General features: G+C 35.0%; 1 protein-coding gene and 1 long non-coding RNA gene across 2 annotated transcripts; both read left to right on the plus strand.

Moving 5' to 3' along the window:
- Positions 1 to 3028: 3028 nt before the first annotated feature.
- Positions 3029 to 8607, plus strand: LOC134270408 (fibroleukin-like). Its single transcript, XM_062752635.1, has 5 exons — positions 3029 to 3161; positions 6676 to 6806; positions 6959 to 7055; positions 7833 to 8000; positions 8351 to 8607. The coding sequence occupies exons 1-5, from the start codon at positions 3065 to 3067 to the stop codon at positions 8605 to 8607; spliced, it is 750 nt and encodes a 249-aa protein (XP_062608619.1). The 5' UTR covers positions 3029 to 3064.
- A 6018-nt stretch (positions 8608 to 14625) lies between these two features.
- On the plus strand, positions 14626 to 19391 carry LOC134270404 (uncharacterized). Its single transcript, XR_009992815.1, has 4 exons — positions 14626 to 14647; positions 15269 to 15334; positions 16560 to 16725; positions 18800 to 19391. It is a non-coding gene; the product is annotated as an uncharacterized LOC134270404 (long non-coding RNA).
- Positions 19392 to 26702: the final 7311 nt, after the last annotated feature.

Genomic DNA, 26702 nt, shown 5'->3' on the forward strand with positions numbered 1-26702 from the left:
GTAATGCGTCCGGCGTCCGTCCGTCTGTCTGTAAACAATATTTCAAAACGCTACTCTTCCTACAATTTTAGTCTGATTTCAATATTACTTGGCACACAAGTAGACTACACTAAGATACATAAAATATTGCATCGATATTTGATTTCGATGAACGGTGTTGCCATGGTTACTAAAAATAGAATTTTCTGTGAAATTCCTTAAAAAGGCTACTCCTTCTACAGTTTTGGTCTGATTTCAATATAACTTGGCACACAAGTAGACTACACTAAGATACATAGAATAGTGCATCGGTTTTTGATTTCGATGAACGGTGTTGCCATAGTTACTAAAAATAGAATTTTCTGTGAAATTCCTTTAAAACGCTACTCCTTCTACAGTTTTGGTCTGATTTCAGTATAACTTGGCACACAAGTGGACTACAGTAAGATACATAGAATAGTGCATCGGTTTTTGATTTCGATGAACGGTGTTGCCGTGGTTACTAAAAATAGAAATTTCTTTGAAATTCTTTTAAAACGCTACTCCTTCTACAGTTTTGGTCTGATTTCAATATAACTTGGCACACAAGTAGACTACACTAAGGTACATAGAATAGTGCATCGGTTTTTGATTTCGGTGAACGGTGTTGCCATGGTTACTAAAAATAGAATTTTCTGTGAAATTCCTTTAAAACGCTACTCCTTCTACAGTTTTGGTCTGATTTCAATTTAACTTGGAACACAAGTAGACTACAGTAAGATACATAAAATAGTGCATAAGTTTTTGATTTCAATGAATGGTGTTGCCATGGTTACTAGAAATAGAATTTTCCGTGAAATTCCTTTAAAATGCTACTCCTTCTACAGTTTTAGTTTGATTTCAAAATAAGTTGGCACACAAGTAGACTACACAAAGAAACTTAAAATAGTGCAAACCAGTAGAGCTACAGTCTCGACAGAGACTTCTGGTTTTCAAATTCACTTAATACATGTGCAGCACTAATTATCACTACACCAACCACTCCATACCGGATGATTGCATTAAATTTTGAATGCGCTAATTTCTGTACACATACCGTCAGTATATTAGGCTGCTCTATTTCGTCAGACTTCATCCACTTTTAAAACACCTTAAGTTTTGTATTTTTCGTATTTTAGAAATGATGCCCGCGTGGCGCAATGGTTAGAGCGCAGATCGCGAATGGACCGATTCTAACGTCGAAGGTTGACTACTGTGGGACATGACGTCCGGTCTTTCGTATGAGACCGTTTTATATAACGGAGTCTTTGTATCGAAGTAGGTGCTGGCTCGATAAAGATCACTCACTGACGAATGGCCCTAAGTGCCGAGTATAGGACGAAATTTGTAGCTCTACACCGATATGTGGTTGCGTCTCAATATGAGTGAAAAATTCTCAAGAGAGGGGCACTAAACAACATATAATCAATCAATCTTACTTTTTATACCCCCCGCTTGAAAAGCGGGAGGGTATATAGTAATCGGTATGTCCGTCCGTCCGTACGCCAGTCTGTCTGTCTGTTACGCTTTTTAGGTCTCCTGAGTAAACTCAGGTGACCTATTGCTATCCATTTTCGTTCTTCGTCGTGCGTTAACATTTGAACATTTTCAGTTTCTTCTCTGAAACCGCTGAACCAATTTCAACCAATTTTGGCACATAGCATCTATAGGTTAGCGGGAACAAAAATTGTGAATTTCATGGTCCATGCCCCCGCCCCCCCCCCCCCCACTGGGGCCTGAGGGATGGGACCAAAACCTCTCAAATTAGTGCAATCTTTAAAAATCTTCTTCTTTACTCCTGGACATCAAGCAGTCAAACTGTTGGTATGATTGTAATAAGCATTTAGTCCTCGACGAAATTATGAAGAAAAATTGTGAAATTCATGGCCCCTGTCACAGGGGTTCCAGTGCTAGGGCTAGGGCGGGTCTAAATAGATTACATACTGAAAATGATTTTTTTTCTGTGAAGTTCTTCATTTCTGCTCCTGGGCATTGAATAACATAAGTCCATAGTTAAGTTGAATATGGCTGCCTCGTCTAAATTTGTGAATTTCATGGCCCCAGGGTCAGGGGTTCGAGTGCTAGGGCGGGGCTATATAGATTATATAGAGAAAATGCATAAATTCTTTGAAATTTTTCGTCTGTGCTCATGGGCATTAAATAAACTCACCAAAAGCATAGTTAAGTTGAATAAGGCTGCCTCTTCCAAAATTGTGAATTTCATTGCCCCAGGGTCAGGGGTGTTAGTGCTAGGGCGGGACTATGAAGATTAGGTTGGGAAAATGAATTATTTCTTTGAAAAATCTTCTTTTCTGCGCTTGGATATTAAACCAATGGACTATGTACATAGTTATGAGGAGGAAGGATGCCTCTTTGAGATTTGTGAATGTCATGGCCCCTGGGTCAGGGCGGGGCTCTAATGTTTATATAATGAAAATGGATGAATTATTTGAAAATCTTTTCCTTTGCTCCTGAATATTATGCCAATGATCTAAGTACATATTTATTATGAAGAAATCTGCCTCTTCCAAAATGGTTATTTCCGGGCCCATGGGTCAGAGGTATTAAGAGGGGGATGGATACATAGTCTGAATATAAATTAATGCTTTAAAATCTGCACTTTGATATTAATCAACAATTTATGATTAAATAAAATTCATGATAAAATTTCCAAAATTTTGAAATATGTTGCCCCAGGGTCAGTGGTTCCTGTGGAGAGGGGTGCACGGGTGGTTACAAAGTGGAAATGGATTTTCTCTTTGTTAATCTGATCTACCTCTGGGTATCAAGTAACCAAAGTAAGTATGCTAAGTGTAAAATTATGATAAGCAATGGTGCCTCTTCAAAAATTGTGAAATTCATGTCCTCAGGTTTAAAACACGAATCAAATTCGATTACGGGATACTCAGGTGACATATAAGGCCCGTGGGCCTCTTGTTTATGTAAATGTTTAGATGAGTAAATTTGATAGTATTTTTTGTTGCCAGATTGTGGTATCCCTGTCAATAAAATAAAGAATACCAAGTGGGATGTACGGGACTGGGAAGGAATAGGGATAAGGAAACGCATGCACATTAAATGCATGAATTCCTTCGAACAGCGAGGATCCGGAATGATCGTGTGCCATAAAAATGGGACCTGGATAACAGACTTGGTTTGTCAAGGTTTGAAAAAAAATATGTTCATATTGTCGTTTTTTAAGTATTTATTTTTTCAATGATTTATTTCCAAGGTCCTTATCTAATATAAAATATAAATGGTTACCTCTAAAACAAGAGGCCCAAAGCCACATCACTCACCCGAGCAGATTGGCTAAGAAAAAAACTTAAATTAAAGGAAGTTCTTAAAAATAATTCTACATTAATATAACTAATGCCTCTGCTGTTCTAACACAAAGGATTTTTCTACACATTCCTTTGCAAAAATCGCCATTGTAGCCCCTTCCCTAGAGAGAGAATCCTAAATTGAACCAACTTCAATCTACTACCTAAGAATGGGTCCAATCAATGTGGGTCAACATGGCTTTCTGTTTGTAGAATTTTTTTTTTACATATTTCAGTGTAAAACTTTGAGTCCTAAGTAAGACTTTCCTTATCCCGAGAGATCATAATCTGATTAAGGACATACGGCACATTCCTCAAATGTATGTTTTGTGTCTACAACTGTACCGGTATTTTATCAACAATTATTCAGATATGTCATTCTCTTCCGATTTCTGCATTTTTAAAATGTTTTTAAATACAGTTACATTAAAGTTGGTGATATGGCCATTCAGAAGATTACCCATAATGGTCTTTAATAACGAATTCTTAATTAGGAAAAATTATGTATTTTTGAGAAACGTGTCGTCTGACCTTAAATCTGAATCTACCAAAACAGGGAATGTTTCCATGTCACAATAGCTTAACGTGGCTTTTTAATTCTCGAGATTTCTCCCTGTATTAACATTATAATTAAAACATTGATCCTACATACTGGCCCCCTTCCTCTTGGGATCCTCATCATATCTGAATATATATTGAATATGTGTCGAAAACAGGCGTGGGGGCACTTTTTTTCAAAGGTAGATGAAATGTAGGAATTGAATATTGGGGGACTTATAGGTTAAACTCCTCACCCCCACCCTACTTTCAAGAAGCACATTGCAGTTTAGGTCAAAATAGGATACTTGGTACATGTAGTACATGTATATTGACAAAAATGATGCTGAAAGAAGCTCGATGCTACTTCCTCAGAAATAAGGAAGAAATAAGATTCTTGTGTTTGTAGAAGAATGGACACATTTCCCGTTTAATCCCCCCCCCCCGAATTTTATTTTGCTTCCGATGCCAATACACTGACCGAGAGGAACTAATTGCTGAAAAATTGTTGGGATAATAATGTAGTGAAGTTAATATTTTACCTCGGAATATTTTCATAAGTAAGCATATCTGATATCTTGCATTTTGAATAAAATATTGAACATTCTCTCAAAGATAGTAAATGCAGAGAAATTCTTTATTTCCAGTAAAATATGATTGAAGTAAGCAAAGTCATGCAAATTGCAAATAATCATTTTTGCAAAATTATTATCATTTTTGTGTAATTATAATGATTTGAAATAATATAATAATATTAAACAATTAATTATGACTTAATGGAGGGAAAGCGGAATATGTAATGACAATAAAAGATACAAATAATAGTTTTTTTCACTTTGAAATGTCTTATCTTCCCAATTGAATAAATGGTTGCCAGATATAATTATACCGTCATCTCTTTTTTACCATACGCGTTAAAATGTTTGCAGGATTCTTTATTATAATGATACAATCAATGAATACTATCGGCCATTCACCTCATACATATATGATGAAGGATTAAATATCAATATTTTTCTGAAAAGAAATTAAAGCCTATAATACACGGAAGCAGTATTATATCAATACTATCGGCCAGTCACTTTATACATATATCATGAAGGATTAAATATCAACATTTTTCTGAAAAGAAATAATTTTATAAGCCTATAATACGCGAGGGAAGGGAGAAATAAGTACTGTATGATTTCAGTACTTTAGGGTATATTCAAGGATTTCTGATCAATATACTGAAAGGAAAAAGAAACGCATAATAGCATAATAGCGAAAAATATTTAACAATGTGGCCGAAAATTATGAAAATTGGTCAGATGTGTATTTTGGTTACTGTGCACTAAAATCGCTGGTCAAAATTACTCAACCATGAAATGTATGGTGTCATGTAGGGGAAGTGATAAAATGCCAAATACACGTGCATACTGCTGATGACAATTTTGTGATCACATTTTGTAGTGCCAAGAGATGCATTAGAGTTATAGACATCGTTTTCCGATATTTGCGGTCAGTATAAAGTTCCTGCAATCATGGCATGGCTGACGGAAGTTACATTGGGTCTAGTAATTGAGTTGCATAAGTGAATAAAAAGACAACATGTTGCTTTGCAGTTTGTTTTTAACTTTTCAACCATAGTTGAAAAGTTTTTCGGTTGTCAGAGAGTAACTTCAAAGGTTTCCGACCAACCATGAGGATAACGTTGGCGCGTAACAACGTCACATCAAGATAGGGCTTTTCATCATGCTACCTCGGTTATTGTCAAGTCATTATCACTGAAACCGATATTTTTACAGCAGGCAATCCTACTCATATTTTCACCCTAATACTGACAGAAACTCTCTGCTCTAATTTGGTACGCAAGCTTGGCAACTTCACGTCGATTTTACTATCACACGCGCACGTACGTGCGGTATGCGTAATGTTTTTAGCATGCACACAGTGGGAAAATGTAGCTAGTGTTATGCGATACTTCCTTACAAACATTCACGTGTACCAAATCAGCTGGATTCTGTAAATTCTATCCTAAATCGAAAATTCGTGGGATTCATTGGGCGGGGGGATTTGTTGGCTTTGGAATAATACAGCTACTCTCAACCATTAAGACTACCGTCGGAAGGCTTGAATGATAATCCTATGAGACAGATAAATGCTCTGGTGAACTCAATGTACAAGAAAATCAAGGCTGTTACTGATGCGTAAGGGAGATGGATGAGGATTTTTATTTTAATTTTGGGGGGTATCGACATATCAATTTCAATAACTCAGGAATCACACTGCTCAACGCGTTATCGGCTACTCGGTTGTTATCGGACACTCGGTTGATAACAATTTTTGACAGGTTAGTAAATCATTTTAAATAAACTCTGTTAAAATAGAAACAGAGAATATTCATTGTGCTTTTTGTAAACAAAAATGAATACGGATACAAAATAAAGCCTCCATACGCATTAGTATAGCATTTGTAAGCCTTTGGAAGGCTTTAAAAGTCAAATTTGTTATATTTTGCAAGTTTTTCTCCGATTGGCATTGTTGTTAATAGTTTTTTTCTTCAAAATCTTTATATTTACCTTGCGTTGATGATTGTCCACAAGAAGACTTCCACAGAATCCTGCGATTATGTAATTAAAGAGCAAAAATTGCCCATTTTTAACTTTCAGTATGTTATAGCAAAGAATGGGATCATTATATTTACTACAATGTAACTATAATATAATTATGATTAATTCGCTACTTAAAAATGACTTGTGTCTGTTATACACTTGCAAAATCATTTTAGAAACAACCTGTATCAAATGCATTTTCCCATTATTTGTTTTTGTTTCAGCTAAAGACTGTAAGGGCCGTCGTGAAAATGACCATACTAATTCCGGTGTATACGAGATTTATCCCTTTGGTACCGACCCCCGCCCTGTCAGAGTCTACTGTGATATGATCACGATGGGAGGAGGCTGGACGGTATTTATTCCTTTATTTATTAAAAAGTGACGCATTACATTAGAGTACAGATTTATACCTTTGGTTCTTGTTTTGTCCGTTATAGACACACACAATCATGTAAAAGGATTGCTGAAAAAAATATTATTAGATTAATATTTTTTTTTTGAAAGGTAATCCAAAAACGTGTTAATGGATCCGTGAGCTTTAATAGAACATGGGACGATTATAAAAATGGATTTGGTGACGCGGGGCAAGATTTCTGGATCGGTAATTATTAATTAAATTATAAAAAAATAATATCCAAACTCGTCCATTTCCTTCCAGTCGAAAGAGAAAAACAAAGGTCAGGTGATTTTTAAATTGTGTAGTACTTTACAAACAATATTCATTTTTCTCCTGTATGTCAATTCTTAAAGGGAGACCAGAGATAACGTCAAAATAGAATTCTGAACAATAGTTTGACAATACAAAAATAAAACGCCGGTAGCATGACTATACACTTAAAATGTAACTTTGTTTAATAATCATTTACTACTAATGGTATTATCAGTTACACAATCAGTTAGTGACCTAATACAGAGTCATACAGGGTGTGAAATGGAAACCTGTATTGGGCGAGGCGAAGCCGAGTCCCAATACGGATTTCCATTTCACAACCTGTATGACCCCGTATTGGGTCACTAACTGACTGTGTTACGAATTTATCCCGCTGAAGGCCTTCTTAAATATTAAAAAAAAATCTTTGTGCATATCATGAAAATATCAACTTTTAATTCGATAACAATCAACGTAAAATATCGTAACAAGAATCTTAAGTAATCAAACTACCTACGTAAACCGTTTCTTAGCCGCCATTTTTATATACAATAACAACGCTTCGAACGGAATCGCGTGCCCAATTTCATTTTATTCCTTGACGACGACGTAATACGGAAAATTTCATGGCGTCATGTGATTAGCTTTTATCCAGTTAGTAATCTACAAATTTGTCTGAAGCGGGATAATGCCGTTTACACATTATTAACTTTAATTTATGTTACTCAGGAAATGACGTAATCCATCAGTTAACAAAGGAAAAGGACCCAAATCTCTACATTTCCATTACTCTGTTGGACGGGAGTAGACTGTATGAATTGTACGATCAGTTCTCAGTTTCAAATGAAGCGGATAACTATCAACTCTTTCTTGCGGGGAACGCCTCGGGAACCCTAGGTACTTAAATAGAAATTATTTTCACTTCATTATCGAGCGAGATGTGTAGAATTATACGATTTTAAACTTATAAATGAAAGAAAACGTGAATGTCTTTATAAAGTAGCTTTGTAAGGCCATTTAAAAAACCGTTTGGTTACCCTCTTAATACGTTCGACTGGCTTAAAATGGCTCGACTCAAATATTTAGTAACCTCTAGGAAGCATTTTTTTCTATGCAAATGTCAATGAAAATAATATTTTCTGAGAAAAAAATATCCTCACCTATTTATCGACCAAATACTTTCAGACCAAGTTGGAAGAGATGTAAAACAAACATTATTGTAAAGTAGGCTTAATATAATTTTTCAGGTAACAGTATGTTTCACACTGGCTCACCTTACAGCGATCTGTCCGGCATGAAGTTCTCGACGTCTGACAGAGATAACGATCGGTGGACTGATGGAAACTGTGCTGCTTACTGGGGAGGAGGCTGGTGGTTCAACAGGTGTTATCACGCCTTCCTGAACGGTCCTTGGTCTCTAGACTCGTGGTGTGGGCTTTGGTATCCCACAGTTACAAACGGGACATCTGTCTGCGAAACACAAATGATGATCAGACGTCATTAGGTGACATGTGATAAAACATTCAAAATTTTCTTGATAATTTCATGTCACTGTGGCTTATAATCTGATACGAAGGTTATTACTTCCCATGCAGTAAAATGGCGTCTGGTCTGCAAGGGTGCCTTTTTAATTCAAACAAGTAAAATTCTTTCTACTGTATTTGGCGTTCAGTGGTTTTTATACACTGTCTGAGTATGAGAAGTTAAAAATGTCTTCATTTATTTAATTTTCTTACATTGACAGCTGATGATTTGATGGGACTTAATAAAAGCTCTCGGAACTATTCCCATGAAATAGTCCTTTAAATTATAGCCTCTACATCTGTACCGAGAAACCCTAGTCCACTAATTTAATCTTTTTGGTTTAATTTTTATGCGCCCGGATCGAAAGATCCGAGGCATATATTGTTTTTGTCCTGTCTGTCTGTCTGTCTTTTTGTCTGTTTGTCTGCAAACTTTAACCTTCGCCATAACTTTTGAACCATGAATATTAGATACTTTATATTTGGTATGCCTACTCCACTAATAAAGCTCTTTCAAATGACATCAAGGTCAATGACCTTGTGAACTTAACTGTGACCTGTATGCTAAAAATAGAGGAATTTTGCAAACTTTAACCTTTGCCATAATTTTTGAACCATAAATGATAAAGACTTCATATTTGGTATACATACAACACTTATTCAGCTCTTTTAAAAGACACCACGGTCAATGACCTTGTGACCTTGACTGTGGGCTATACGCTAAATATAGCTTTTTTGACGGCAAACTTTAACCTTCGCCATTACTTTTGAACGAAGAAAAATAGAGACTTAATATTTGGCATGCATTCTCCACTAATGAAGCCCTTTCACACGACACCAAGGTAAATGACCTTGTGACCTTGACTGTGTCACATGCTAAAAATAGCTTTCTTGAACTTTAACCATAACTTTTGAACCATGAAAGATAGAGACTTCATATTTGGTATGCATATTTCACTTATCAAGATCTTTCAAATGACACCAAGATCAATGACCTTCACTGTGACCTTTACGCTAAAAATATGTTTTTTTAAATTTGTTGCCGCCGGGCGCATAGTGTTTCACAAACACATCTTGTTCTAGTATGAAATCAACTTGTTTACAAACTCTGGGAGATTGGGTATAACAAGAGAGCGTCTTCATTTGATGGACTATTAGTTTTTACGATGTGTTGTTCCCGAACATAGACACTTCCAATCAGACTTTGTGCAAAGCTTCAGCCATCTAATTAACTGAAGAATGTGCAGGGTACACAATGTTAATGTAAACTGTGGACATTGCTGTACCCTATAAGCAGATTGGAGACGGAGCTTCAGTAAGGGGCAGACTATATTAATATTAATGAAGTGACACTCTGACTTACTAATTGCAATTACCATATACGTGATCCCTATGATGCAGCTTCTTGTACAAAAGACGTGTGCACTGAGTATCAATAGCTCCGAGACGGACTATGAGAGCTTTTAACATCTTAGCTCCGAGACGAACTATGAGAGTCTTGACGAACTTAGCTCTAAGACCTTTGTGAAACAATAACTTCTAGATTTCCCCATCTTGGCTCCAGTATCTTTGTTATTGAACTTTTCATGTACCATTGTTTTTGCCTTTGCTGTGACTATATAAACTTACAAGGTCTTCTTAATCCAAACACATTTGTTAATTATGTTATATATATAACGCATTAATTGGTGCCATGGACCAGGACCAGAACAGGAAATCTCTCCACGCTGAAAAGCGAAAGACACTCAAGACTACTGTAAGTAACTGTTTTATTGTACCTTAATTTTAAAGTATTGACAACCAAGACATGTTGAACCGTTTTGACTTGGGAGGTGCCTTTACGACCTTGTCGACTGTAATAGAAACTAAATTCGACGGTCTTGATTCTATAGTTATATATATTATTATAACAGTAACTTGATCCGAAGGGTCGTATCACGTCGAATTGACAGGCGCGGATCGTCAGATCAAACGAGACGCGAAGCGTCGAGTTTGATCTGATGATCCGCGCCTGTCAACGAGACGTGATACGGCTCTTCGGATCAAGTTACTGTTATAATGATAAATTTATTATATGCCCATTTATAAATAGCTAAATTTAGCAAAATAAAACTTTAGAGATGAATTTTATAATATTTATCCAATAAACAAACCGTAATAACAAGGGACTTTTTAACGCGCAAGAAAAATAACGTCACGTTTCTGCGTACTACGTCATCAGTTTCAGAGAGTGGTGATATGGATTCAGAAAACAACATGTTGGTGATCCGGAAAATCGGATCACGACGTCACGTGATAGCGTAAAATCAACAGTAAAATTGAGTGATACACATTAGGTATATAATAAAAAGGTTTATCAAATGCAGTTGGTACAAATAGGATTTCAAACATAATAATACCGTATGAGGGGGATCCTGGCAAATTTAAAGATTGTACAAGTAACAGCTTTTTAAAAAGCTTGCCTGACTAAATCAATCAATTTATCTGCATGAAGAGTGATAAACCTTTTGAGCATAAATACCTTTATGGGTTTAAAACATATCCTATGACTTTATATTTTGAGAACCCTGTGTAATTGAAATCTTGGTTTTATTTTACTTGCAGAAGAATCATCTCTGCACAGCATACAAAAGAGTTATTATTCTGTGTGTGTGGGGGGGGGGGGGGGGTCTGCAAGTGGAGTGATCTTCCCTTGCATCTAAATTGATTTCAAGCTACATTGTATAACCTAGGATATCTTCTTAAACAGGTCGAGGAAACTATCTTATATGGATATTGTTGCGATTGCGCACAGAGCTGCTCACAGCAAACAATGATCCAATCCAGTGAACGAGCCGAAAAGCATGATAGTCTACTACATGTTTATTTTTACTACAAACACGTGGGTCAGGAAATTTAGGACGCGATTTCAAACGACTGCTGCAAAGTCAGCTAACAATTTTTTTGAAATGTGTTATGAAAAATACGAAGATTAGATACTAATTAAGATTCCCCATGCTCACATTAACAAACAAAGTAAGTTTTCCTTGTTACATAGTACGTTGAAATATCACTCACAAAGTCTTCACAAGTTAATAAGACTCAAGTTTTTAACTCGATATTCGTTAATTTGCCATGTTACTGGTTAAATTAGTTGTTGCGTGGTTATTATTTGTTACCAGAGATTAAAAGTTGTATTTTATAAACCCAAAAAAAAAAAAAAGAAAAGAAAAAGAATTCTTAAGTTGCACTTTTTTTTTATTATTATTTACCTGTTATATAAACCCTCATGCACATTGATCATAAAACGTGAGTAGCATATATTTCGAAGTTGTATATGTTGGAAACATTGACAATACGACGTGAGCACACCTCAGAGTTGATTGTTTTTTGGACCAAGGAATAGTCACGGGAAAACTGTCAACAAACGGACTTGTACAATGGAGTAGAGAAAAACCTAATTTTTATCATTGTAAATCATTTGTATATAAATGTGAGCATGGAATTAGTAGATAATGATGTTCATATTGTGTTAAGTATGTAAAATGCTCGGAAAAATGCATCACGTTTTTCCGAGAGCGATTTAAAAAATTGGCCTTTTAGAAACACACGTGTAGTATTTTTGTAGTAAACTGCAACTCGTTGGGCTGATTGGTCGATTTGTCAGTCACGTTGGTTGCTCACTTAACATGTAAATTTATTCCGACGTCACAGAAAATAGTTTCCTCGACCTGTTAACGGGGGGGGGGGGTTATAGTGACACTATCATATATTGAGAATGAAATAAGTAAATTCATTTTTTACACCTTAGGCCTGGTGTAAAGAGAAATCTTAAAAATCTGCTTTCTTATTTATTGTGTATCTGAAAAGACACATATAATAGATCATGCATCTGGAGACGATGACTTGAACTGCGTTGTTTATTATTATTGGACTAGTCCATTTATGGAATAGACCAACCGCGGGATCGGGAAACAAATTAGAAAAATCATTTCTTTAGTGTTGCATGTCAATATACTGATGTATACGATATGTTGTTTTAAAGAATGATATAAAACTTGTAGATACAATTTTTGAGGCATTAGAATGAGGTTTTCATTGGAAGTTGGCACACCCATTCATACAATAGAACAATCCAAAGAGCTTACTAGTGACATTTGGCGCAAAAAGAGCTATGCACCCCTTTCGTAGAATATAAATGGACTGATCCAGTATTATAGAAATGCAGAAAAAACTATACACGGATATGTTGAAACGGCAAATTACATGGAAAAATCTGTTCCTTGCAAAAGAGTAGAGGAAGTAAACACTTCAGTGAATTGCATCAGCAATATCATTCTTTTCTCTGAAAACTGTTTCTTTTAAAATGCCAATGTAAATCAGCTTGCACAAAATCTAGCTCTTTAGATATGATCGCACACTTTCGGATCTTGGAAATATCAATCCTTATACAGCCTGACGCCGTGACGTCAGGCAATAAAATCAGTTGAAAAATATTCTTTCATGAACAATTTATCAGATGAAAAGGTCACGAATTCTCCCGAATAACCCAAGGGGGACCTGGAAGGCCTTGAAAAATGAATTATCCACACGATTTGCTGAAGTAATAGATTCTCAGCATGCGTTCATGTTATTACGAAAAGTTCACCAAAAACCCGAAGAAAATGTTCTGATTTTTGCCAAAAGATTATTGTCATTGGCCGAAGAAGCATATAAAGGTCTCGAAGAAGGACCTTCAGTTGAACGTCAATTGATCGGAATATTTGTCGATGGCTTATTACAAGACAAATTGAAATTCAAGGTCATGCGTGAAAACCCTGCAACTTTGCAAGCAGCTATAAACTGTGCTATGGCTGAACAAAACCTGAAATCGAAATCAGTTCGGGTACTTAACAGACCCATATACCCATGAAGGTCGACCATTATAGATCTAAACGCCTTTCAAAAACAATACCAGAGAGAAAATGTATGTATTCAGTAAAACGAGCAACAAACTATCAGAGTGTTGAATGTTGGAATTGTGGAAATAAAGGACACATTAAAGTTGTAAACATAGGTAATCAGACATTACGTACAGAGCTCATCTCAACGAATGTTGTCTTTAAGTAAGACAAAGCCACACAATTAACCGACAAAATGTGTACATCCAAAAATGCAAAATTTATGCAATTTTGATTTGATACTATGGAATAGATCTATATAAAAACTTCAAACTAGTTCATCATTATGGAAAGCCATAGGGGACCCCCAGGGTCGGGGTCTATATATTCTATAGTTTTAACCCTGGCCACCCATGATGTAAACCCTGGCCGTCCACCCTCGCCTTCCCATGCTTGCATCCTGGAACTCCCAGGGTCAGGGTCTATGTAATCAATAGTTTTAACCCTGGCCACCCATGATGTAAACCCTGGCCGTCCACCCTTGCATTCCCATGCTTGCATCCTGGACCTCCCAGGGTCAGGGTCTATGTAATCAATAGTTTTAACCCTGGCCACCCATGATGTACACCCTGGCTGTCCACCCTGGCCTTCCCATGCTTGCATCCTGGACCTCCCAGGGTCAGGGTCTATGTAATCTATAGCTTTAACCATGACCACCCATAATACATGTACACCCAGGCCGTCCATCCTAGCCTTCCCATGCTTGCATCCTGGAACTCCCAGGGTCAGGGTCTTTTAACCCTGGCATGCCCAGGCTAGCCCTGGCCGTCCACCCTAGCCTGGCCATGTTTACATCTTTAACCCTGGCCGTCCACCCTAGCCTGGCCAATCCATGTTTGCAGCATGCCAATCCCATGCTGGCCTGGCTTGCGTACCTGGCAGTTTAAACCCTGGCATGCCCAGGCTAACCCTGGCCATGGCCAAGATTTTGGGTGACCTCGATCATTCCCAAGTTTCTACGAGATAACCGGCCAAGATTCCCAGAGATAGAGATTTGATTTGGCCAAGATTTCCAATGACGCAGATGGATTCGCACAGCATCAACATCGTCATGATCGTGTTCGTCAGCCTGTAGACTAGTGTAGTGTAGCGTAGATTCGAGGTAAGTAATATATCAATTAATATTCTTTCTTGTAAGTTTTAGTGTAAATAACTTACAAAGAAAATCAAGAATTCTTGTTATTTGATGGAAGCTATACGTGAAAGCCAGTTTATCTTATTTTTCTTTCTCCCTTACCTGAAGGGAGTCTCATGATCGAGGAAATTCGAATGGAATCTTCATTTTGTACTGAACCTCTATCAAAATTTAAATTCATAACTATAGATTTTGTTTCCCCATAAAATTATACTTGGTATCAAAAGAGTTATTATAACTGTCAATAGATTTATATAATAATATTTCTATTTGTTTTCTCTATGATAAATCTTTTAAAGTTGGCCAGGTCCAGTCCAAAGACTATTTCTATCTACGTATTAATAGCTACATAGCTATTTAAACCTACCCAAAGTACAATGGCATGCCAAAATTAAAGGACTTTCTGAATTTAAATAATTATTAAATATCAATTATACATTTTTTAAGCTAGTGATAAAGAAGTTATGGAACTTATAATGGTGAATACATGGTTGGCTTATCCAAACAGAGAATCAATACATCAAAATATCATCCCAGCAATGTAATGATTCTGCTTACAAGACAAATTTCATATACATGTAGGTGTAGAGGATAGAAAGATGGTGGGGAATTCTGAGAGGAAAGTGTACAGATAGATGGATTAATCACTTTAAGGTAATTTTTATCGCCCTTTAATTGAATATGTGTCGTGCTTAATATTCTTAGCTCCACTGGTCAAAGGTCAATTTTTGTTCAAATACAACTCATACTGCTACTTTTCTCTTCCTTTATTATGAATTGTAAGAGCTACAGTTTAGACAGATATGTTTGGTTGGTCTGTCCTTATGTCTGTCTGTGTATTTGTCATCAAAATCTTTTACCTTGACCTTAGTTTCTGAATTCCTGAAGCTAGGGCTTTCATACTTTATGACATGTTTATGTTTTTTTAATGTATCAATACCTTTCTATAAGTACCAACATATTTGAGTATTTTACGAAGGAGTTATGTGTCCAAAATGTTTTTTTGAGTACCAGCGTGGTTTCTTTCCTCTTGACCTTTACATTTAAGAAAATTTAACCTTTTCAATAAGCTGTCATACAAGGCATCAGTGTTTCACTAACACATCTTGTTTTCAATATTTTACTAAGAGTAAAGAATTTGAAAAACAAAAATGTTACATCTATTAATTTTGAACAGCAGTGGCATATATTTGATTCAGATATTTGGTATGTTTCTTCATTTATATCTGCATTTTGTCAGGAATTGGAAAAGAATGGCGATTTTACAATTGGGGATAAATTACATAGGTAAGTTTTCTTCTATTTATTTTTTCTCACTTTGTTTACAGATATTTTAATATTGTTGTTGTTGTCCTTTTTGGATATATCAAAATTCAATGATTGATTATATCTGTTATTAAAACTAGAGGTACTGTGAGCGATGAGCTCGCTAAATGATACCCCCCCGCCTCCCATATGGTTATAACTGGTGAAAAAGTCCATGTTTTCCTGTGGCCGGGAAACCCAAAATATGTATCGGATCAAAAAGTAAAATAGAAGGTGCACAATGGCAATATGTAATAAAGATTCTGTGAAAGTTTCATCAAATTTTATTCAGTGGTATGAGAGGAGTTACGGATAAGAGATGGGTACCCCAAAGCGTAACAGACGGACGGACGGACGGAATTAACGATTACTATATACCCTCCAGCTTTTCAAGCGGGGGGTATAATGATGCTTGCTATATCATCTTAATAGTTAAAGTGTAGTACTTTTAAATTTGAGCACTGTAACTTGTGTCATAATGTTTTATTTTGTATAAATTGAAAACTGATAGTGTCAAATTAAAATAGAGCATTTGGGGGCTGTAAATTTAAGAGATTGTCATGTTTATTTTCAGGGCCTTAGTTCAGTATTGTTACATGGATATTATTAGGACAGAATTGGAGGAAGTTAAATTTTCGTGGAATAACCATCGCATCAGGAGCCAGAAAATGGGAGATACTGTTCCTGGAATTCCAGAAGTACTTTATCATGTTCCAGAAATGTTAGGTCAGATATTTTTGGTAATGTGATATGGTTACATGTACAATTAAAAAATTAGTTGTCATAAATTTAAATAGATATACAAATTTGAAAACATTCATTTTAGATACACCCAAAAATATGTTAATGACTGTGAAGTTATTAACAATATTCCAGGAAAACTTAAAGGAAAATATGTTAGCTATATATTAGCTAAATATGTTGTCCATTTCTATCTAATGGGAAAACAGTAAAGCTTTTCTAATCCAAATCATAATGATTCCAAAGAAATTGGCCAGATTAGGCTGGTGAAAAAATTGTATAAACTAAATTTACAAATAAAAGAACTGAAATTTTACATCACAAGAGATAAGATTTTTGAATACTTAACAGCTGGTTTATAAAATGTTCATTGTCTCTCATGTATTCATTTTGATACAATGTAGAAAATAAGATATTAGGAAAAAAAATGTGCAGTGGAAATTTTTATCTGAGTAAGTGGTGGGAACTATCAATCATGGGCACGCTTGATTGTCTTCAACATACAAATCATTACTGTTAGCATATGTTAAAATTTTAACCACCTGAGGGGATCATATTTGCAGAATTTTTGAAAAAGATATGGGCTTTAATTTTGAACAATTTTTTAAATCCATTTAAAAACAATATATAGTAATATTGACTGGGTAATCAGGCAACATATGAATTGTTGGACTTGAGGGTGAAAATGTTGCCTGAGGCCACAGGCCAAGGGCAACGTTTTCACCTTCAGGTCCAACAAATCATATGTTGCCCTCATACCCAGTCTATAAATGTTTTGTTATAGCTCACTTAAGATTTAATCAATACATGCTATTTCATCAATTACTTTATATGGAAAATTATGGCTTAATCAGGAAATATAAAACAGTAGGTGAGAAAGAACCAAATTAATCATATTTTTATTATATCACAAAAATAAATTATTTATCACTAAACATATCTTTTCCCTTCTTCCTTACCTTGCTAGTAGCAACAAGCTTTGCAGTTTTTACTTGTAACTTTGGCTATTTCCGTGTCGGCGATATTGAACGATGATTAATTAATTGTGACGTAGCAGTGACGTTGCGGTCGTACAATTCTTATGTTGGACTGGCAGGACAGTCAACTTTGAAATTGTTAGACCAATGTAATAAACATTTCTTTTGTTGGACTTTTTATTAGTAATAAACATAATATAGAAAGCTATTTATAAGGGTATAACAATATACATTTATTGACTCAGTTTGAGTGCAACATGCGTTTTGTCGGACCCAAGAACCAAACTGTCTGCCTGAGGCTGTGAAGCTCTACCCATTCCATGACGTAAATGGTCCATCTTATCGACCTGTCCAACTTCTCACTCAACAGCCCAACATCAATTTTTTTATGCCCGTTCAGCAAAACATTAGAAATCTTAGACTTCTTTCCTCATAGATTTGTGTATGAACAAATTTCTAAATGTATAATAAAACATTTTATGGAAAGGCAAGTATCATTTTATAAAAAAAAAATTGATATATATATATTACCGCCCACAAAAACTTCAGTAACAAAGTATCTAGCCCAAATTTAAAGTATGTAGTTGAAAATATGTAGTGACTTTATCTTCTGAACTTCTTTATTTTAAATCTTACAAAATACCAATTGTTTCATTTTTCCTTGAAATGCACTAAACACAGTCCAAATTCTTAAACACAATTCATCTCAATCAATTTATCAAATACTTGTCAGTAAAATAAAATATGAGAAAAGAAATCTGAAGTGTTACTGTATGTACAATTTTCAGCCATATTGAATATTTGCTGCAATTCCCTACACATGCCCTGCACAGGGTGTAAATAGTGTAAACCTAAAATTAACTCTTTTGCACTTACCGGTAATTATGGAAAAGTGTAAACTGGGTGTAAGGTGTAAAATTAAGTGTACCTGTAATAAATAAATGTTTAATATATGGCTAAGTGCCAGATAAGGCCTTAGGGCACAAAAGCTAATGAAATTCTTTGTTAACTTTCAAGGCTAATGCTGCATTGAAAGCTTTATCTAAATGGTATTATAATGAAGAACATTTTCAATTTCTTGATTAAATTCTTTCAGGTACTCCAGAATGTAAAAATTACATCCATCCTCTCAATGTGAATGAGGAGAAGTTCAAGTTTTTGAAGAGCCAGTGCCGTTTTGAAAATGACTTCGATAAAGATATTAAGGAAGCATTTGATGTTATCTGCAACTATTACCGTCCTTCATCAATATATGAAGCCAAAGCAATGTATATTTCACTGAAAGATATATTGGAGCAGTATATATATAATTGATCATATATGTGAATTTTGGTAGTCTGACAAGTTCAAAGTCACTGACAGAAAACAGTTAATATATAAAATGAAGTTAATTTTAATTTTATGCATTCATGAACAGTAGGATTATATTTACTTTTTTGTATTGAAAAATTATGACCTTTTGACCTTTTACTTTTCGGTGTTTATGTAGATTCATTCCTTTTTAGCTAACCTGAGCTATTCTGATCAAGTGTTTGTCCATTTTCCTCTTCATCATAGTCCTCATTGTCATAAACTTTTATTGAAATTGAAAATTTATTTACTTAATCCTGAGTTGTTCCCCTTTTATTGTATTATTATAGTTGTTTCAGTCTGATTGATAAAAATTCTATTATGTTAACTGTACAAGAGTGAAATCGATTGAAAAATTTTGCTTATTTATTTATTGATTGAAATGAATAAATTAATGAATGTTATATATTTGTGTCATATTATATGAAGTCTTGTAGATATAGTTCTTTTAAGGGCTGTGTTCAAGATCAAAGTAGATAACATAGCAGCTAGGTGTTAAAAAATATATCTTTGAATAACAGACTGCTAGCTTAGCCGATAAATGTCAGATTTCGGATAAAAATATATTAAAAAATAAGAGTTTAATTAATGCGAAAACAATTATTTCAATTTACATTTAATTCCCTAACAAAATCATTCCCCATTTTTTAATGTTAAAATCTAAATATGTTTTGTCACATTTTAATTATAATTCCTGTTTGGAATCTGCTAGGCTAGATATTTCGACTGAATGAAAGAGTTCTTAAAGTCTTTTTTACTGTATGTTATTCTGAAACAAGTCTACTGTGGCTACTGAACATCTCATAGGATAAAAACAGACTATGGGAACTCTTTCGTCACATTTCGAATTGAGATTTCAGTGAATATTTTATTTTGGGATTTACATGACTTAACAGTAAGCTATGTAATAAATTATAGTTACAGAGAGTTAAATAAACAACCAAATGACTTAATTGAAGCGAACGGCAGTGTGGTCAAGGTGAATGCTATAGTCGGCCAAAGTTGTGACTTAATTTCCAAACATAAATGATTAATGGTTGGCCAGTGATTCTTTGGGCGTCAGTCCAAATATCTAGCCCAGCATAATGCCAACAGGGATTAGTTGTATCTAATGAAACCATCTGGTTTTGTTACTTATGGTAGCTCTCCTTATGTAGCGGATATGCTAATTCCTTTAAGATCATAGCTTTTACATAGCAGCTACACTGTTAAACACACCCATTGTATTCTTCATAGTCTAAAAAGTTTAGGAATATTTTTCTTGCACAACCTGGCCATTCCATGTTTGCAGCATGCCAATCCCATGCTAGCCTGGCTTGCATACCCTGGCATGCCCAGGCTAACCCGGGCCATTGCCAAGATTTCGGGTGACCTCGATCATTCCCAAGCTTCTACGAGATAACCAGATCCGGGCCACAATTAAAGGGTGAAGGTCAAATGGCTAAAATGTAGCACATGTAGGAAATTCATATACCTCCCTTTCAAGGCTAAACATAAAAATAGCTCACATGTTTTAGATACTTTTTAGGTATAGAATAAAAGTATAGTGTCTCAAGTTTACAATGATATGCAGCAAGGTGCATTTCAAGCGAAAATTATGCCTAGAAATATGAATTGAAAAGAGCATTCATTTGGTTTGTTTACACTTTTTTTGCCGAGCGAGAGCTATCCCGAGGTCATGACGTCAGAAGTTTGTTAATAACGAGGGAATTCCACATTCAACACCCCTATTTCTGGATGTGAATATTAATCTGACACATCGCTCTATCATGTGGTCAAAGATATTTTGGAAGTAAAGATTTTTTAAAAAGTTACAAAGAAAATAAAACACATGTTTTTACTATATAATACTCAAAGTCGAGATCTCAGTTGTTGTCAGTAAATTCACTCATGCATGTAAAATACTCAGGTATCAAAAAGACAGCATAAAAGAACGTCTCCTCATACGACATGCTTTTATACTGAATTCTTTGTGTTTGAGAAGTTAACATGCATGAGTGAATTTACTGACAACAACTCAGAAAACGACTTAGAGTATTGAATTTTTAATTTTTTTAAATTTTCATTACATAAAATACTTTGATCGAGGTATATGTAATACTAGGGCTGAGTTTTGACCAGAAATTTTGTATTGCGATATATTGTATTTCTAATACCTTGATCATGCTATATAGAACTTCACCGGTTTGATAACGGTTCAAACATATTCATGTTACAGATTTTCCCACAAATAAACAAACAATTAAAATTTTAAACATTTTATTTACACATTTTATGACAAATTTTCCCACAAATAAAAACAATTGAATCTAAACTTTTTATGTACACACTTTTACAATATTTAAATTTGTATCAAAAAAAATAATGTGAAAAAAACAAGAGGACCATGGGCCACATCGCTCACCTGAGCATTGTGGCTAGGAAAAAGTAGAAATTGCTTTACTATTGAAAAGATTAAATCTAAAACTTTGGCCCCACCCTATCCCCGGGGGTAATGATTTGAACAAACTTGAATCTACATTACCTGAGGATGCATCTATATAAATATGAGCAATTATGGCTTTGCTATTCTTGAGAAGAAGATTTTTAAAGAGTTTTCCTATATATTACTAAAAAAAACTTTGTTCCGCCATTGTGCCCTCCCCCTACCCCCGGGGGTCATGATTTGAACAAACTGGAATCTAAACTACCTGAGCATGCGTCCATATAAATATGAGCAATTATGGCTTTGCTGTTCTTGAGAAGAAGATTTTTAAAGAATTTTCCTATATATTTCTATATAAAACTTTGGTCAGCCAATGACAATGTGGTCCCGCCCTACCCCTGGTGGTCATGATTTGAACAAACTTGAATCTACTCTACCTGGGGATGCTTCAATATAAATATGAGCAAATATGGCTTTACTGTTCTTGAGAAGAAGATTTTTGAAGAATTTTGCTATATATTTCTATATAAAACTTTGGTTGGCCATTGTGATCCCGCCCTACCCGCGGGGGTCATGATTTGAACAAATTTGAATCTACACTACCTGGGGATGCTTCCATATAAATATGAGCAATTATGGCTTTGCTGTTCTTGAGAAGAAGATTTTTAAAGAATTTTCCTATATATTTCTATTAAAACTTTGGTCAGCCATTGTGGCCCCGCCCTACCCCCGGGGAACATGATTTGAACAAACTTGAATCTACACTACATGGGGATGCTTCCATATTAATATGAGCAATTATGGCTTTGCTGTTTTCTTGAGAAGAAGATTTTTGAAGAATTTTCCTATAATTATTTCTATTAAAACTTTGGTCGGCCATTGTGGCCCTGCCCTACCCCTGGGGGCATGATTTGAACAAACTTAAATCTACACTTCCTGAGGATATTTCCCCATAAGTTTCATCTTTCCTGGCACAGTGGTTCTTGAGAAGATTTTTTAAACATACCACCAAATTTCACAAATTCTTAATTATCTCTCCTTGAATGAGGGCGTGGCCCTTCATTTGAACAAACTTAAATCCCCTTCACCCAAGGATGCTTTGTGGCAAGTTTGGTTGAAATTGGTCCTGCAGATCTTGAGAAGAAGTCGAAAATGTGAAAAGTTTACAGACAGACAGACAGACGGAAGCCGGACAAAATGTGATCAGAAAAGCTCACTTGAGCCTTCGGTTCAGGTGAGGTAAAAAGTTAGCCACTAACTAAAAATGACAATGCTTTATGATACCGGGTATTTTTTTTTATTACTAGAAATACAACATGTAGTACTTTTCTCTGTCAAAAAAGTAAGATAGTATTACTTCATTAAAATGTGCTGAAATTTGTCTCCTCAAACAGTTTGCAGCTCATTTGATGCTTTGCATCAATATTTATCCTGTCAATTCAATGTATTTCACTGTAGAGATCCGAGGAGTGTAGACGTACACCTTGCACAGCGTCCTACTCAATCTCGATGAAATTGTCAAATTTTACGTATATTTTCAACAATAGGACAAAAGTATCATGAAAAATACGGGTAAATACATCATTTACACACAGAAAATGCACATAAAAATAAGAAATAAACGCAAAAAATATAAGAGCACGAAAGGAGTGCTACATGTCGGCCAAGAGTTTCGAGTGTGCAATTGAATGTAACGAAATCGAACGGTTTATATACCCGTCTGAAGGTGCCTATTTATGAGAAGTGTTCAGCTTTAAGGCTTTCAGTATTAATTACATTGAATGGGATGCATAGCTTACTTCCAACCTGAAAAAGCCTTCAAGGTTGCACCAATTTATTACATTTTTGGACAAGTGTGCCTTATTCCACATAAAATTCATACTTAGGTACAGTGGAGCCTCATTTATCCGGACGCTTTGGTTCCCAGTCAATTTGTCCGGATATGTGAAGTGTCCGGATACCTGAATCACCAGTTAAACAGGACATAATAACATTTTAAAATTCCGTTCCAATGAAAAATCGTCGCGATACTGAAGCATCCGGATATCTGGCGTCTGGATATCTGAAGGTCCACTGTAGTCATTAGAAATAATGAAAACAACTAGGATTGGGATGGATAAGGCAAAGATTGCAAAAGAAAGATCCTATCATGTATAACATAGTTAACAAATTGAATTATCATCCATAAACCAACGTAAGTGTTTTTATGATTAATGTCACATTTTAATGTGGATTTAAGTTCTGATTCAAATGTCAGATCATTGCTATTGACAACAAAAAATGGAATGAAATACAAACAAATTTTTATTAATGAAGTTCAGAAAAATGTGGAAGTACAATTTTGTTTCCAAAAAGCAATACAAAGTCATTTTGCAGATTGTACAGTGATAAATCATTTTAAATTGTTAAAATACGGAAATACAACAAAAACTGAATTACATGTATCACATAAAAATATGTGTTGATAGCTGTTGCATTTCAATTATGAATATAATGTATCAAACATATTTACAGTTCTTGATGAGACCTTCATCCAAATTATATTTTTCACAAACATAATTAAACTACTGTACAGAAGTGATACTTTTCATTCTGAAATTTTAAGTTTTCATTTTTGTTTGCTCAAAAATGTTATAAAACAAATCTAAATGCACTAATAAAAAAAATCAATAATTGGTTTTAAAAAATTTGTTAAAAGGTGTTCCAACATGCACAAAACCTATTTGATAATTTTCCGACAATAATTATTTACATAAGTACATTTATTAATCAGACATCAAATTCTCAAAAGAAGGATCAAAACTTAATAGTATACATTGTTCAAAAAAGTACCAAATTGCAAAACTTAATAGTATATAATCTTCAAATAAGTACCAAATTTAAGTTCCAAATGAATGTATGCTTGTGAAAATAAGAGTGTATTTTTTTTTTCATTTTTCATAGGAATTAATACCCTCTTTACACAAGTGCAATTTTTTTGGACATTGAAAAAAATAAAGGAGTTAATATTGTGCTTGTTTAATTTCTAGTATATGGTGTGTGGCATTTACCCCCGGGAATATGTTCAAAGACAACATAGTATCAGTTACCGGTAATAGAAATCACTTCTTGATTTAACTTGCCTATTAAAGAATACTTGAATTAATTACAAATGGTGTTAAATATATTGTATTTCTAATTTTTAGTATTTAAATCTAAGGAGAGATCAGTCTGACTGCAGAGAAATACTTAATAATCGGAACTTTTTATCGTGCAGTGTAGAAAGGGTTTTTTAACAGATGAAAAAAGGACATCACTGAAATCATTCAATATGAACAAATATGAACAAAAAAATAATAAAAAGTAGAAAATATTTAACAAATTTCCATGCTCATTAAAAGAAAAAACACAATATCTGGCTCAAGAAAAACAAAATCAATACTGACTAGATGCACAAAACCTGCATGTTAAATTTCACCAATTCATCAAATTTTTGATTAAAGTTCCCAGAAATATATCTTTCAATTCTGAAATTATCAGTTTCCATTCTTGTAAATCTATTCACTTCTTAAGTAACAAGTGACTGAACACTTGTTCAAAAATGACAGTTTAACAATAATTAACGTATGGAAAAAGGGACATAATCCCAAAATTGAATGACATAATTGAGTATAAAAAATTAAAGCTGTTTGCTTCTTTTTAAAAACCAATGCACAAAGAAAAAAAATATAGTCTTAAGTGGAGTAAATCTACATTCGCTACACTACCTCCATCTACAAAGCTTACACAACAATGTTTACCAGGAATTTTTAAGGTGTTGCTGGTACCTCTTACATCGTCTCTTTACATACCATGATCAATAACATACTTTGTTGATATTCACAGTACTAAATAAATCCTTCATAACAGTTTCCAGCATTCAAAAATGACACGGAAGTCAAAATACTCAAAACAAGAGGCCCATGGGCCACATCGCTCACCTGAGCACCTTTGGTCGGCCATTGTGGCCCCGCCCTACCCCCGGGTCATGATTTGAACAAACTTGAATTTACACTACCTGAGGATGCTTCCCTATAAATATGATCAATCATGGCTAGGCTATTCTTGAGAAGAATTTTCCTATATATTTCTATGTAAAACTTTGGTCGGCCATTTTGGCCCCGCCCTACCCCGGGGGGTCATGATTTAAACAAACTTGAATCTACACTACCTGAGGATGCTTCCATATAAATATGATCAATTATAGGTTGGCTGTTCATGAGAAGAAGATTTTTAAAGAATTTTCCTATATATTTCTATGTAACACTTTGGTCGGCCATTGTGGCCCTGCCCTACACCCGGGGGTCATGATTTGAACAAACTTGAATCTACACTACCTGAGAATTCTTCCATATAAATATGATCAATTATAGCTTGACTGTTCATGAGAAGAAGATTTTAAAGAATTTTCCTATATATTTCTATGTAACACTTTGGTCGGCCATTGTGGCCCCGCCCTACACCCGGGGGTCATGATTTGAACAAACTTGAATCTACACTACCTGAGGATGATTCCACATAAATATGATCAAGTATGGCTTGGCTCTTCTTGAGAAGAAGATTTTTTAAGAATTTTCCTATATATTTCTATGTAAAACTTTGGTCGGCCATTGTGGCCTCGCCCTACCCCCGGGGGTTATGATTTGAACAAATTTGAATCTACACTACCTGAGGATGCTTCCATATAAATATGATCAATTATGGCTTGGCTGTTCATGAGAGGAAGATTTTTAAAGAATTTTCCTATATATTCATATGTAACACTTTGGTCGGCCATTGTGGCCCCGCCCTACCCCCGGGGGTCATGATTTGAACAAAACTGAATCTACACTACCTGAGGATGCTTCCACATAAATATGATGAATTATGGCTTTGTCATTCTTGAGAAGAAGATTTTTAAATAATTTTCCTATATATTTTTATGTAAAACTTTGGTCGGCCATTGTGGCCCCGCCCTACCCCCGGGGGTCATGATTTGAACAAATTTGAATCTACACTACCTGAGGATGTTTCCCTATAAATATGATGAATTATGGCTTTGTCATTCTTGAGAAGAAGATTTTTAAAGAATTTTCCTTTATATTTCTATGTAAAACTTTGGTCGGCCATTTTGGCCCCGCCCTACCCCCGGGGGTCATGATTTGTACAAACTAGAATCTACACTACCTGAGGATGTTTCCCCATAAGTTTCATCTTTCCTGGCACA

This window comes from Saccostrea cucullata, unplaced genomic scaffold (genome assembly GCF_032062105.1).
Source record: "Saccostrea cucullata isolate Sc308-1 unplaced genomic scaffold, CSIRO_AGI_Scuc_v1 ctg3710, whole genome shotgun sequence".
Classification (NCBI taxonomy): domain Eukaryota; kingdom Metazoa; phylum Mollusca; class Bivalvia; order Ostreida; family Ostreidae; genus Saccostrea; species Saccostrea cuccullata.